This window comes from Melitaea cinxia, chromosome Z (genome assembly GCF_905220565.1).
Source record: "Melitaea cinxia chromosome Z, ilMelCinx1.1, whole genome shotgun sequence".
Classification (NCBI taxonomy): Eukaryota; Metazoa; Arthropoda; class Insecta; order Lepidoptera; family Nymphalidae; genus Melitaea; species Melitaea cinxia.
Window position 1 is genome coordinate 13,271,059 of NC_059424.1, and position 15,693 is coordinate 13,286,751.

Here is a 15,693-nt window from a genome sequence, read left to right on the forward strand (position 1 = left end):
TCCTACTCCTGAATCGATTTTCTTATTTTCCGATTGAGCTTGCAGCACTAAATTTCTTCTCTTAATATATATAAATTACGCGTCACGTTGTTTTTCCGCAATGGACTCCCTAAACTACTTAACCGAGTTTAATTTAATTTGCACACCGTGTGCAGTTTGATCCAATTTGAAAGATAGGCTATTTTTTATTTTGATATATGTAATTATTATATTTGTGCTGTGTGGCTACGGCACTAAAGAATTTAGCCACCCCCTCTCTTCCCGTGGGTGTCGTAAGAGGCGACTAAGGGATAACAGGGTTCCACAACCACCTTGGAACTTAAGAAGCCGACCGATGGCGGGATAACCATCGAACTGCTGGCTTTGAAATACACAGGCCGAAGACGGGCAGCAGCGTCTTCGGTGCGACAAAGCCTGTACTGCGGTCACTAACCCGCCTGCCCAGCGTGGTGACTATGGGCAAAACACATGAGTTCACGTTATTTTTGGCGTAAACTTGTGGAGGCCTATGTCCAGCAGTGGACTGTATAGGCTGTAATGATGAATTATTATATTTAAGAAAAACAAGGCGGTACGAATTTCGCCAGGTCAGCTAGTAATTAATAAAAATAATTCAAATAATATAAATATATATATATATATATTCCATTTAAATAGCGTAGAATTGTGTATTGTTTTAAAGTATTGAGTATAATTATTATAGAGTAAATTATTAGTGCTTTAAAAGTATGAGACTTGCCAAATAAAATTTTAGAATTTAAGAAACGTAGGATCCCCAGTGGTTACTTGATTAGTGAGTCGTTTGTTCGCGCGTAGTTTGACGGTATGGATATCGTAGGCTCGCAGCGTGGGCGGCGGGGACGCGGCGGTGACGTCAGCGCTGGCGAGCGCCACCGCGACCGCGACCGCGACCATCGCGCCCAACAGTGAGCGGCGCCCATCGTGGCGTCTGCGGCTCGATCCCACCAACAAGGTCTCAGGCCCTACGATGCGCGCTCGACTATCAATTTCTACTTCTTGACATACATGCTAGGTGTCGTCCATTAATCACGTGATATATTTTTAGGAACTTTTTTACGCCCCACCCCCCTGGTTGTTGTAAGGTTATATATAATACTCTTCCATACACAAAAATCACGTGTATTTTGTTGTGTATACTTTACACAAAAAAAATACACGTTATACATTGAAATTTTCGTAATTTTATCTTTAAATACAGGCATAATCTGATTAAATTTTGGAATAATTAGGCGTCATGTTACAAATTTCCAGTTAAACATCACGGGATGTTTGTGTGTGTGTTTTTTTTTGGTTTAGAAATCGCGCTTTCGATGAAAAATAAATACACGTGATGTCATTACACCCCCTCCCCTGGTGTGATATTTCGTGATCCCCCTACGGCCTAACGTCTTTAACGGACGACCCCTAACATACATTCTACGTCCGTGACGAACTCGATACACATGTCGTGCTATTTTGTTACATTTTGTTATGTATACTTTTTTATTGAATTACTTTTGTAATTTTTAAGTAACACTGTTACACGTTAATTATAATATGTTTGATTGCTTAATAGCTATTATTTTTATTGTTGAGACACAATTGATAGTCGTGTTTCCGTCACACGGGCTTGAAAGCATTCGGAATACGCGCATGGTGTGGATATATTGCAGGAAATATCGAAATTGATGTTGTCACGTTCGGCATCCGGTGTTGCGTCAGCGACTAAAAGACTTTTGAATGTCGAAAAACAGCAAATTTGTACATTAAGTTTATTAATGTAAGATAAACAATTTGTGAAAACTAAAACGCAGATTTGTTAACTTATTTTGACAAGTAATTCAGCATTCGAAACGTCTCTTATTGTCATAATTGTTACATTGTTAAGCGTAACAATGCACTGTGTTTATCTTCCATGTAATTTTTATTTTTTAATAGTTTGTCACTCTAGCATGAACATATTTTTAATTGTTGAAATGTATTTTTCATTAGGAGCGTTTGTATGATGTGAAAAAGTGGTTTTAAATATGGTAAGAAAATATTGGTGTTTTGGATTGTTATAAAAACTTTGATCCATCATCTGTTTAAAACCAGTTGCCTTTTCATCGATGTCATAATTTTGTACTAATACATTGTTTTTGTTTCATAATTGATCTCATTTGTTGGAATGCTTACGCAAAAATTATATTTTAATGATCGCATGTCGTTTGCATCATGTTTGTACATTTTAGTGCTTTATATGAGATTAGTAGTTAGTTTATTTGTGCTTTGTGGGTCAATACATTTGTAAAATAATGTGTATATTGTATATAAATATATAGAACATAATAGGCCATGTTAAATTTTTGCTAAATAGCTGTAAAGTGCTCAATAACTATATAACAGAATTAAAATATACATATATTATTTCCATATATTCCATATATTATGGTTAATTCAAGAGTCTTAAAACTTGGATGTGTTAGACAAATTAACATTTAAAATAAGATGGTAGTTATAATTAAAATTATCATAAAAAATGGACTGAATATGCAAATTATATTGAGTGTATAAATTAATACAAAGTATATTGCGACAGTTTGAACTGGAGGACGCCGGGCGGTCGTCTCCTCGGACCACGGCTGCCGAGGCAACGGTCACGCTACCACTGCGACGTCCCTTCACCACTAACAACACCAGCCCAGTTACCACCGTCACTAATTCAACTGTCAACTCGACCAAGGACGAGAGTCGTGCTGGTAAGTACAATATACTTAATCGTAACTTTTGATGATTGATGATGAAGTTAGCTTAAGACATTAATAATAATAATAATAATAGACTTTATTGTACACCAAAAACAGAAATAATACATATCAAAGAAAGAAAGAAAATATTGACAATATATTCATTAGGTACAAAGGGCGGCCTTATCGCTAAAAAGCGATCTCTTCCAGGCAACCTTAGGGCAAAGGAAATGGTCTAGCGTCAGCATAGGTGTACAAGTTACAAAAAAATTTATTATAAAGATTCAAATAATTAAACATATACATACATACATACATACATAAATAGATACATAAATACATACATACATACATACATATATACATATATACCCACGTACATGCATACATACATATAAATACATATATGTATGTAGGACATTCATAGTATCGAAACCAAAAATTGATATCGTTTTAACATTACTCAGAGTTTAGAAACAAAAAAAATGTGCTTTGTAGTTGGAGATCAGATCGGAAATAAATATTTGTATAAATACACCAAACGGAAATCGAACCCACGATCTTTGGTGTTTAGGCGTTGTCGATACGGCACACGCAACATTACACCAGTGTCGTCAGTCACAGCATTATTTATACGCGTTATGTAAATCCTTTCTAAGTAGTGTATAATAAAGTATATTCGGTTCTATTCCATGATCAGTCAAAAAGAAAACATCCAAATGTGTGTATCATTTATCAGGCGAAGAGGAGAGGGAACGTGAGAGCAGTTCGGAGAGCAAGTCTTCATCGTCTCCGGCGAGCACACAAGCGGCGCTCAACGTGATCCAGCGCAGACGGCGACCAAAGCGACGCTCCACGGGCGTCGGGCATGTTGATATTGATGTGAGTACTTTGACAGTGTCCTTTTATGCCCAGGCATGTCCTTGGTCCATGGGCCACACATAGAGACTCCCGGCAGGATGACTCCCAGTTGTGATTTGCCCAAGCACAGGGGCTTTGACTACAGACCCGTACCCGGATAGATCTGCTACTGGCTCCTGTTTCGAGTGCATGACTACTGGAGAGGTTTTGCCTGAGCATAGGTAGGACACCGAGTTGGCGCAACGGTTACAGCCATGGATTGTACCTGTTGCGCTGGCGGTTGCGGGTTCGATCCCTGCACATGACAAACATTTTTATTGGCCATACAGGTGTTTGCCGTGTTCTGGGTGTTTGTGCAGTCCTTGTGGGGTCTCCCCACCGTGCCTCGGAGAGCACGTTAAACCGTCGGTCCCGGTTGTTATTATGTACACCTGATAGCGATCGTTACTCGTAGTAGGGAATATATCCGCCAACCTGCATTGGAGCAGCGTGGTGGATTAAGCTCTAATCCTTCTCCTACATGGGGAAAGAGGCCTATGCCCAGTAGTGGGATATTACAGGCTGAAGCGTATAGGTAGACTACAGGTCCGTACCTGGATGGACCTGTTACTAGCATCTAGGGGTAGGATTGTAAGGCTGTAGGCTACGGTAACCGCTTACCATTATGTGGACCGTACGTTTGTTTGCTGACTCAGTAGTATAAAAAATTATACTCTGACTGACTGACTAACTTTGACAATAAAGAAACACATCTTTTCTATATGATTTGTATGTTAAACGATATATGTTTTAAGTCACAGTCACTATTATCCTAATACTAACATGAAATGACTCACGGGTAGCCCGTGATCATTTTGAATAAAAAAAGCAAGAAAGTTACGTCGCTGTCTCACGACTGCGTGACTCGTGATTACGTGCTGCTTGCGTAGAGATTAGCGACGTGGGTAGAACTGAATTTTTATTTATTTCCGTTCGGAGGTTTGCCATCGACTGAATAAGAAAAAAATTCTTAATTCTGACATGATTTTATAGTTTTTGATATGCTTGATATAGAATGGTAGCGCTACCATTAAGGTAGATGGTTTTAAACAAGAAAATACATCCAAATCGGTTCCATCACCGTTTGACCAAATTATCGGCGAACTCAAAAAAAAAAATAACACATATACACAGATATGTATCCTCCTTTTTGAAGTCGGTTAAAAATTGCTTTTGTTCTATTTTTTTTTACGTCTTTACTTTTGGTTATTTTTTCTATAACACATCTTAGTATTAATGTGTCTCATATATACTGTGTACCTTAGATAGATTCAAGACATTATCCAAGTTTCCATACATAGTTTCTGGAAAATAACCATGAGTCAGTCTATGTGTAGACATCTACGTGGGTTTCTTATTCTAAAATGGGTATATTTAGATGTAGATATGATGGACTGAAAACATCTTTAATATTTTAAAATGTAACTATTTTATAATACCGGTATCCAAATTTAAAAATACATAATAAGTTCCTTAGTTTAATATATGCAAGTAAGTAAATTATTACATAATAGATGTTTAAGAAAAGGTAGTTTTAATTGATTTTATTCGAGCGAAATAAAAATAAAATGATGATGAGTTTCATTTCGTATCTGGTGTAATCTCCGATTTCATTAGCATAGGTGATATGCTAATGGTTGTAATATATTTTTAGGATATCGTTAATGACCGCGGCGGGGGCGGTGAAGGCGATGGTGACTCAGAAAATGTTCAGGTAACTGTATGATTCAATTTATTTGACAAAAGTCATATTCAAATACGAATATTAAAATAAACGTTCATTTCTGTTTATTCAATAAAATGTCTTGCCTTATTGAGGTAGGGCCCAGTAGAAAATAACTAACTCAACATTTGGAGCTGACTTATTGGGGAAGTGACTCAACCTACCGGAAGATGAAAACAAAATAATATTGCCCTCAAGTAGCGGTGTGTTTATGTAGTGAGTGAGATAAGTAAAGCTTGTGTTGCAGGCGTCTTTAACCTACGGTATCCGCTTATCGTCAGGCGGACCGCATACTTAATTTCCGTGATAGTGGTACAAAAACAAATAGAAAGTTTTGGGTGGTAGAAGTTTAAAAATATATTTAACGCATTGAAAAAAGAAAAGTCTAATTTAATATGAAACCGCGATACAAGCATATTATTATTCATTAATTACGTAAGGGTGCCAATTTTTGAAACCATGTCAGAATTTTCAAAACCCTCCCCCCTATTCTTACATAAGATTCTATTTAGTTTTTCAAAATAATAAATAACATGTTACAGTAAAACTCGTTGACTCGTTTGACGTAAATCAAAGATTTTTATTTGTCAACAGATAATTTATATATTATTTTTTGTTGTCAACTACAGATTACTATTATATTATTAGATAATAGTAATCTGTATAGTCTTTGGAATACCATTTATCAATAGTTAAATAAAAGACGCAAATGAAATATGATCCCTGCCAAAACCACTTGATTGCGCGATTTCTAATATAAAATATTGACTTGGAAAATAGTACGTAAGAATCAATTTGACCCCCCTTTTTAACGTGGGGAAAATCCTCATGGACACCTTCCGGCCCGGGCACCGAAGGGTGTGTCAGACTCTTACTGACTAAAAACCACCACGTATGAGCAGAGTGGGGCGAGATGGGGTCGTGCTAGCATCGCCACCTCGCCCCGCCCCAGTTTGACCCACCTGCCCTAAAAGTATGTAGAACCTCCCCCCCCCACCCTGACCCTTACGTAATTAATGAATGGTCCATAAAACGTTCGTAAAATGTAGAATTTGTATTTGAAATGTTATTATATATTAGAATTATCGTTTCCGATATCGTTTTGCCGAAGTTTTAATGTGCCAAACACACGTAATAAAATATAATGTATATGGGTAGTAATCCAACGTTACTAAAATAAGATCAACGTCTGAGAAAATATTACTTTAATATTTTCGAAAAACATTTCCGGTTAGCTATAGGTAGCTATAGGTATGAGCAAAATGCGTTATGTATTAAATTAAAAATATATTTATTTACCTAAATAGCGAACGGCTGCTCTTTAACAGCGTATGTCTTTCACTACCCTATGTCGAGCCAACCACAGCGGACTGCTAAATTTCACCTTGAATTAAAATTTCCGAGGATTATTTTTGAAAAAACATTGACACAATTATTGTGCGTTCTTAAGACAGAAACGTATTCTGATACTATAAACAATATTTCAATTCCAGCGCTTTTTATTTTCTCGCCTAAAGATTTGTTTTAAATAAATACTCGTAACAACAAAAATACGTGACGTATGTTAGCTATAGAAAAACATTCGCATCTCCTGGAAGTGTTATATTAGCACAAATTTATCTATAAGTAGAGATAGTGGCATTGACGTAAGCAAACAAAAGAGCGGTGTATTTTTGGCCATTACGCTGGCTGCGTCAGACGTCGCCATTTGACGAATGTACCTACATTGAGAAAACACCGTTTTAATATTAAACAGACAAACTTGAACGAATCACAATAACAGCAATAATAAACTATGTACTAGGTATGGTTCTTTTATATTGAAATAGCTAGGTCGATGCTAATTGAAAACGATTTATTTAAAAGAATTTTAAATCAATTCTACAGCATTTCGGTTTTTGGTTTCATGGACCTTTTTATATATAGCTTTTGTGTATGCCCTTCCCCTTGCCCTTTTCCTTTGATCCTTTCTCTTTGGTCTTAAAATGTAGCTGTCTTAGAATATTAGACGACAAGTCCGTCGGCACTGCGTAGGCGTGTATTTATATGTGTATATATAATATATAATAATAAAAATAATAATAAATTCTTTATTGGGACCAAATACTTTACAATTTCTTAACATACTCCCTCCTCCTCCTCATCCTCCCCCCTTTTGAAGGCACAAAGTTAGGAGTAGAACACCTTAAGTTGCCTTCTTTAGGAACAGACGACCCTGTGAGTACGTTTTAAGAGAAATAGCTTAATTTTGTTGAATTGTTGTTTAGTATTTGATATCTAGTAAAAAAAAATTAAGCATATTAAGACATATTTTAGGTTTTAATTAAGGTCACTACTTAACTGCAGAGCTATAAAACTGAACGTACAAGTATAATATAAATCGACAGCCGAAACATTACTCGACTCGAACTTAAAGAAAAATCGATAAATTCAACGCGGTTGGATCCGTAAGACTTAGCTAGTGTAATTGAAATTGTTTTATATAAAAAATAAATAAGTCGAATGTTATTTTGTGGTCGTAACTGACAAATTGGATTGAATCCAGTTGTCTCGGAGTTTTATAAACGTCTCATAAATTAGGGCACGCTTTTCGTTGGGCAGTATACTGCTTTGACACATTAATTTCTCTGTTACTGTAGGGCACATGCGTTTTTCTTTAAAAGCAGTAAAGTAAAGGCAATTTACTACCAAAATCGAGGATGCTAGCTATTAGGTATATACAGTTAATTTGAGATGTATTAATGATGTATTTTAATAAGAATATTCTAAAACGGGATTTGTATATTTAGCTCAAATTTAAACATCTGGTCTACATCTACTTGTTTACACGAACATTATGTATAAGAAACAAAGTTAGGTGTAATATAATAAAATGGTAGGAAAGTCAAAACTGTACATTGAATATTTTTTTAAAAGAATACTTAGGGTGGGATCTGCAATCGATACCGAAGCCAAAAATATAGTTTTTAAAATTTTTGTCTGTTCGTCTGTTTGTCTGTATGTATGTCCGGGATAAACTCAAAAACTACTGCATGGATGTACTTCAAATTTGGCACGAATATTATTAAGAAGTCGGGTCAACATATAGGCTACAAATTATCACGCTATCACCTACGGGGAACGAGCAGTGAACCTTTATTTCTTCAACGCATTCTGTAACAACGTGTAATATACCGACGCATTGTTGTTATTATGTTAATAACCATGCTATAAGCTAGCTTCATACTATAAATAAAGACGAAAGAGAGTATACTTAGTATCAGCATTGCACCCGTGCGAAGCCGGGTCGGGTCGCTAGTTAAATGAATATAAGTAGACAAGACAATTTTAAAGCAGCGCCATCTGTGAGTTTTCTGTAGATATGAAATGTAAAGAAGAAACGAGTAAATGAATATTATTTTAAAAGGTATAATCGTAGCTATTTTCGGTGCTGTATAGCATTCATGCAGACGACGTCGCAGGCAGCAGCTAGTGTGTAATATAATTTACTCATTCATTCTCATTCGAGTATAGTAAAGTAATTTTACGTATTATTTACGCATTACTAAAACTAGAAGTGTTTTGCAGTTTCAACCTGATTTAATTGTCGGATTGTTTTGTGTTAAAATTAATTACATCTACTTCTACCTTTAAGAACAAAACCACCTTATCACACTACAGTTTTATTTGTAGCTTTAAGTTTTAAAATTATTTTATATTGTAGAAGCACTGTCTATACACAAAAGTAATAATCAGATTATTAAGTTGAAAATATCACATAGTAAAATAGATTCTGTAAAACATTCCTTGATCTTCTTTTTTTTTATGAAAGCAGAATAAAACAGTGATTGTAATCTTGGTACAGCTTAAAATTTCTATATATTAAATTTTTAAAGATTTGCTGTTGTAACTTTATTTTTTAAAAGATTTAAATAAAATGTAGTGATTAAATAAATCCTATCCATTGCCTGTGGTCTAGTAAGAAAACATCATTATATCAAAATTAGAAAAGTCACGTGAACAACTTACTGCCAATATGATCAGTAAATTGTAGCAAGATAGTTTATAAAATGATTATTTACACGGGCAGTAAATTACTAGTCGGTTATTTATATGAAGATATAATACCCATTGTTTTCTAATTCTAAACATTAAACGTAAGGCAATCGAATGAGTATTAGTAGAAATTTACTCTGAATATTATTATATATATGACGACACTAAAGCTAGCTAAAACTTTGTGATGTTTTTATAACAAACAAACATATTTTTTTAAATAAAATACACGCAATAATGACTTAGCATGTCTCAAGTGTTTTCTGTGGGACAGATGTCAAAAGTTAATTACAATTTTCGCTCTGGTTGAGTTTATTATAAGAATAATTTTCTTGACTGCTAATCGCAAGACGTATTGGTTAATGATTTTATTAAATTAAAATCTGTATCAAAATGCGTACCAGAGATACATTCAATCTTTTACTTACTTTGTTAATGTTTTTATCACGACTCGCACTACCAAGGCAAACTTAATGATGCAGAATTTGTCAAAATGACTTTATATAGGTTTTACGGAAAGATACTAGCATATACAGAAACTAGCATATACAGAAACTAGCATATACAGAAACTAGCATTTACACAAAATTCCAATACGGGTCAAAAACGTAACTAGCTTTTGGGCTTCTTCATTGGGAAAAGCTGTGCTTAGTATACGTTTTCTAATATAAATAAAATTAGTCTTGATAGACGGATTAAGGTGGACAGTCAACTTGGGATACCTTGATTGATGAATCACGTTGCACCGGGCAAGGATCTGGCCGTGCCTCAGTTGGGGCACGGTTGAATACCAAGATGATTCATATTATCTCTAAATAGCTATGGATATATAGTATTAGATACGTGTAGTACCTACGCATATTATACAAAGTAACTCACTGATTGGATATCATACGGCCTGCGCACGGACAAATCCCGGCGTATCATTCACAAAGATGTAGATTTTTGAAATTTAGATATTATCTCATGTATTTATCTACTTCGACTTTAGTGTTTGTAGAAAACTTTTACGGTTGTCGTGATTGAGACGACTATCCTCGTCGCCCACTATGATTGAGCGCGCCACATTCATATTGTAAAAATATTAATGGACTAAAACTGTTTAGCTATTAAAATTCGAATAAAGAAGACATGACCTAAATACATAATAGTTTTGAAATAGTCTGAAGAATATTTGTTTTATATTGTTTTATTATTTAATTTATAATGTTAGGTATCATCTGGAAATATTCTTTAAACGATTTAGTTAGTGACTACAGAGGATAATTATTTTGTTTATTACGTGGTTTCAGGTAGTCGTTTAACTAGTTGTAATCAAACTCATTTACAACGGCCGAAATAAACCGAACACTGTTAGTTTTTTATTCTGTATAAAACAGACGCTTACAGCTGTTTTTGTAATATGGACGGATAAACGAAAATTGTATGAAAAAATTAAATGCAGGCGATATCGATATACATAATCAAATAAGGCATACTTGATCAAATTAATAGTTGTACCTATGAATTATAATATTCGCTACAATATATTTATCGGGGATAACTTTTTAATGTCTGTGTGTGAGATAGTATTTAAAAAAAAAAAAAAACGAGTGTGCGTAAAAAGCGACCACACGACTGAAGTATTATAAAACTTCTGCACAAGAGGCCTGAATTGTGCCTTAGATATACGAAACGTAACTAGCTATGAAAGAAAGAGATAAAAAAAGTGTGCTCGCCCCCTTATCACCTGCTCCGTTCGCATCACCTGATCAACATTTTCGTAACGCTCTCGTCACGCATTCACTAACTTATTCCCCAGGTCAAGCGCGCGCGTAAAGAAGTTTTACTTCAATAATATCTGTCGTGTTAAATTAACATACGGAACACAACCACCATTATTCAGATATACGCATATAGAACTACGGTTACGAAAACTTTACGATGAGTGTGTGAAATCATGAGTTGTGCAGTATTATCTCTATCAGATATATAGTGAATGATGTTTCATACTGTATTGGGAACGAGAGCAAAAATGTGTTCGTTAAAGCGTAGTTCATGTTACTAACATATAAGTGTGATGAATTGTTAGAAAGCACGTTTCTATTTTTCAGTTTGTTTCATTGAAGCTTCGCAAGATGTGTACCAAAATAAAGTCTTTTGTAATATCGTTTCGAAACTATTTCTGTGGATTCCGAATGCATCGTTGAAAATTCCAGTCAGTTATATTAGAGCTAAGTTAGTATTTGGGTCAGCGGAACTCTAAACCAGAGCTATGTAAACTTGAAAATAGAATTTTATTTCTAGCGATTGATATTACAAACAAATAGTTATTATATGTTTTTATATACTAGCGATCGTCCAATGGTTGAAATTGGACCCTTATTAATAAAAATCATAAGTTTAAACATTATTAAGGATCTGTTGCTAAAGATTATACTTCTCTAATAATAAACAAAAGAATATATATATGCGTGTGCGTGTCAAATACACCGTAGTGTGTCTAATATTTTTTGTTGATTTAATATATTTTTATACTTAATTTTCAAAAATGTATTAGCATTCTGCACTCCTCTATATAAACTATAAGTGTGCGAAATTTCATACTCTCCCGTACACGCAATTTTCGTAGAAAGGGTACAAAGTTTTTGCTTCACGTATTAATATATAGATTTACATTTTCTAAAACAAACAATAAAAATAATGATACCATTTTATGAAGATTTCCTTGTACGATTTTTACTTTCATTCTGATTGGATTAATTTCTTTATGTATTATAATGTATGATGTGTATCTGTTCGAAGCGCCGGTTATTATTTTTAGCTTGTGGCTACCTGGACGAGCAGGGCGGGCGTACACATTACCGACATTTTTACTGAAACCTTCATTTTCCATTCTTGCATTGAAAGAAATTACTAATGTATAATAATCAATATCCGTAATAGTAAAATCAAAGTCATATACATATTTAATTAGAGATCAGGGACCCACTATTGGATATTAGTTCCCCTATTTGACTAGTGTTTTGTTATATTTACAGGTGATGATTTCTTTCAGTGAACACGTCACTAAAACACTCCTCTGGCGTTATCGCTCTAGTACGTCACAGGCATCTCGCTCGCACTATCTGTGAACCGGTGTCTCGTGTGGGAGTTAACAATATTTTCACTTCGTGTAGAATTATAAACCTTGGAAACAGTCAGTGTGTTTTGAAATCGCGCAACGATCACTCGTTTTTTTCGCAATCGAACGTGCGATTGACATGTGAACAAAGATGAGCCGGAAACAGGACAGATACTCGTCGCGCCCGCGTAGCCTCACCTCGCACTATGGCTCGTCACCGAGTGTGCTCAGTTCGACGATAGGCGGACAGTACAATCCGTATACGAACAATTACTCTAACTCGTATGCTTCTGGCACGTACAGGAACTACAATCCTTACACTGTGGGCTTAGGACGACCGTCCAGTTTAAGTATATACGGCGGTACGAGTTCGGGTTATGGCGGTGTGTATTTAAGTGGAGCATCCTTAGGATCATTGAATTTGATGACGCCCGTGTTAAAGAAGATAGACAAAAAGTTGGTGGCCAGTCAAAAGAACTTTAAACCTAAACCCGTACCCTTGCTACCTGTGAAGGTCGAGATTTCGCCTGAAACCCCATCGGAGGTGCAACCGCAGGCGGAGGAACCGCCAGTGAGGCCAGAGAGGAAATCGCGGTCAAGTAGTAGGAATAGTAATCTTAATAAAGAGCGATCTCGTTCCCTCACCGATCTTGACTCCGTTTCAGGGTTGAATTCGCGGTCGTTGAGTTTAAATTCAATCGCTTCAGATGGTTATTGTGTATGTATTTCTAATATATTTTTTTGATTGTGTTATAATAACGATTATACTTACAAAACACAAAGAGGAATGAGGTTGAATTGTAGGTTCTTGAACACATAAATGGCGGTAATAATAAATAAAAAATAATTTAAATAAGATCAGATACTACTCTTTGTAAACGTTCGTTTTAATAATATACAAAAGTATACCTTTGTTTTTCAACCCAAGGTTGGCTCATCCAATTTTCTAAATAAAAGAATATATCTAGCCGTAATATCTATACTCGTATAGCCTTTTTACATCGTATCAAATTATTTATTTTAACCAAAAAGTTTTAATTTAGAAAAATTACATACCTAGTTAACAAATCTAAACACAAATTACTGAGATTTGCAGAAATCTTGCGATGATTCGTTTATTTCCACATATACCACAAGTTTCATTATTTAACACTTGAAAACATAATTTTCATACGAATTTGGACACTAACCACTGGTTCCTAAATAAAAATTTAATTTTAAAGTTTGTGTGAATATTAACAAGAATCATCTAATGAAATAATGAATGACCTATGAGAAATACAATATAATCTATTTTAAATTATTATGCCAAATAAAAATATTTATCGTAATTTTCAAGGTACCCTACAATATACCTACTATCGACCCTATTGATTCTTCATCTTCATACATATAAACTGCAAGTAGATTAAAATAAAATACAAAAGTTAAACAGAGTTGAAAAAGCATTAATTAATTAATTATAGATATTTGATAGCTACATTTTTTTAACTTATTCAGTCTGGAAGCGAACGCACTGAAGATAGTGACGAACGAGACTATAAGGCTCTATACGAAGCGTCGCAGAGTGAAGTACGACGTTTACGCGCTCTACTCACGACTACGGAGCAACAATTGCGCGACGCTCGAGCGACTATCACCAGGCTTTCACAAGTGGTATGAATATATAAATCGTACACCATTGTTATCGTTTGCTTAGTGTTGGACTTTTTATAGTGTGAATTTTTCTTTATACTACTTTTGATTGTGTTAAAATTTCTCTGATGTTTTGTTTAAAGGAAATGTTACGAGTGTGTACGAGATTGAATATTATATATACTCATATACATATATCAAAATTAGAAATTAGTGCCAAAAGGTATCGATTATTTCCATTTTTTGAATATACGTGAAGTGCAGGTTTTCTAATTTTTATATTATTGTACATATTTTTTTTCATTTATTAAACTAAGTATATTAAATTTACTTAATTATTAAAGTAAAAAAAAAATGTCAATGCTTCTTACGAAAAACATACGTTCTTCTTGGATATAATTCACATCATAAATAGCATTTGTGTTACAAAACAAACTATAATTATAGTTTTCCATAATAAAAATATTTTTTAAATAAAGACTAATTATTGTTGTGACATAATTTCGTCAAAATACACGTGTCCAGTTGCTGGCTTTGTCTACATGTTTGGCGCGTACGGCGCGACCGTGATTCTCGTAACTAACAGTTTCATACAGACGTGTCCCTATTTAAAATTGCTTGACTAATCCCCCGCCCACAACAAACCACTAATATTGCTCGCGTATGCCATTTGACAGATTGGCTCGAGTTTAGCGTATTTAAAACTGTTTATCTATCCATCAAGACTGTTTTGATGCGAATGCATATTAATTACAGTAAACAACATGTACGTTTCATAGTATAGTTTCATTAAGTACTTACTAATTAAACACTTCAAAGGATATATCAATTAGAACAAATATTATTTGAAAATGCATGTGAACGCTTGCAGCGGCGAAATGTGGCATTTAGTCGTAGTGATGATTTTTACGTGTGCTCTAGTGTAAATAGAGCTAGTTTGTGCAATTTTTTATTATTATTTTGTTGTTTAAATGAGCTATGCGAATTAATTATATAAATAATATAATTATATAGTAAATATTGAAAGATAATATTTTTACAGAATCAAAATTCGCTTTCTGAAATTGAGAAACGAGAGAAGAGAGCCATGGAAAGAAAATTATCAGAAATGGAAGAAGAATTGAAGGTGAGTTTTAAATGGTTAATGTGTTAACTAAAACACATACACAACACTTGACAAGACACTCAGGGCAATATCTCGACTTATGCAATAGTACCTACGATTTGACAACTTTTTTTTGTTGAGCTTAACATGGCGGACATCAAGATGGCGATAGTATCGCCGCCTTAGCGTTATAACGAGTTATAATATTGGTGTTCGTTTTGTAGCAATTGCAAAAACTAAAAGCCGAGAACGAAAGGCTGAGAGCTGAGAATCGTGCCCTAACGCGGGTCGTCAGCAAATTGACCAACTCTGCCGCGAAATAGGTAAATGTGTGGGCATTCGCTCGGTGGTGACACTTAGCGGCGTAGTCGGGAACTTTAAAATTTTTACCTTTCTTATTACTGATTCACTAATACGCAAAGACAGAACACTTCTTATTTATTATTAAGTTCATAAAAAAAGCGTG

The 15,693-nt window shown here is 34.7% G+C and overlaps 1 protein-coding gene across 1 annotated transcript in view; it reads left to right on the top strand.

The window, feature by feature from the left end:
* The window catches only part of LOC123668819 (protein phosphatase 1 regulatory subunit 12C), a 57,974-nt gene that overhangs the window by 39,561 nt on the left and 2,720 nt on the right, over positions 1-15,693 (top strand). The window contains exons 11-16 of the mRNA XM_045602512.1: positions 839-973; positions 2,579-2,738; positions 3,466-3,612; positions 13,060-13,205; positions 13,988-14,143; positions 15,165-15,248. Of these exons, the coding sequence (XP_045458468.1) occupies positions 839-973; positions 2,579-2,738; positions 3,466-3,612; positions 13,060-13,205; positions 13,988-14,143; positions 15,165-15,248 (828 nt within the window). The remainder of the gene's footprint in view (positions 1-838; positions 974-2,578; positions 2,739-3,465; positions 3,613-13,059; positions 13,206-13,987; positions 14,144-15,164; positions 15,249-15,693) is intronic.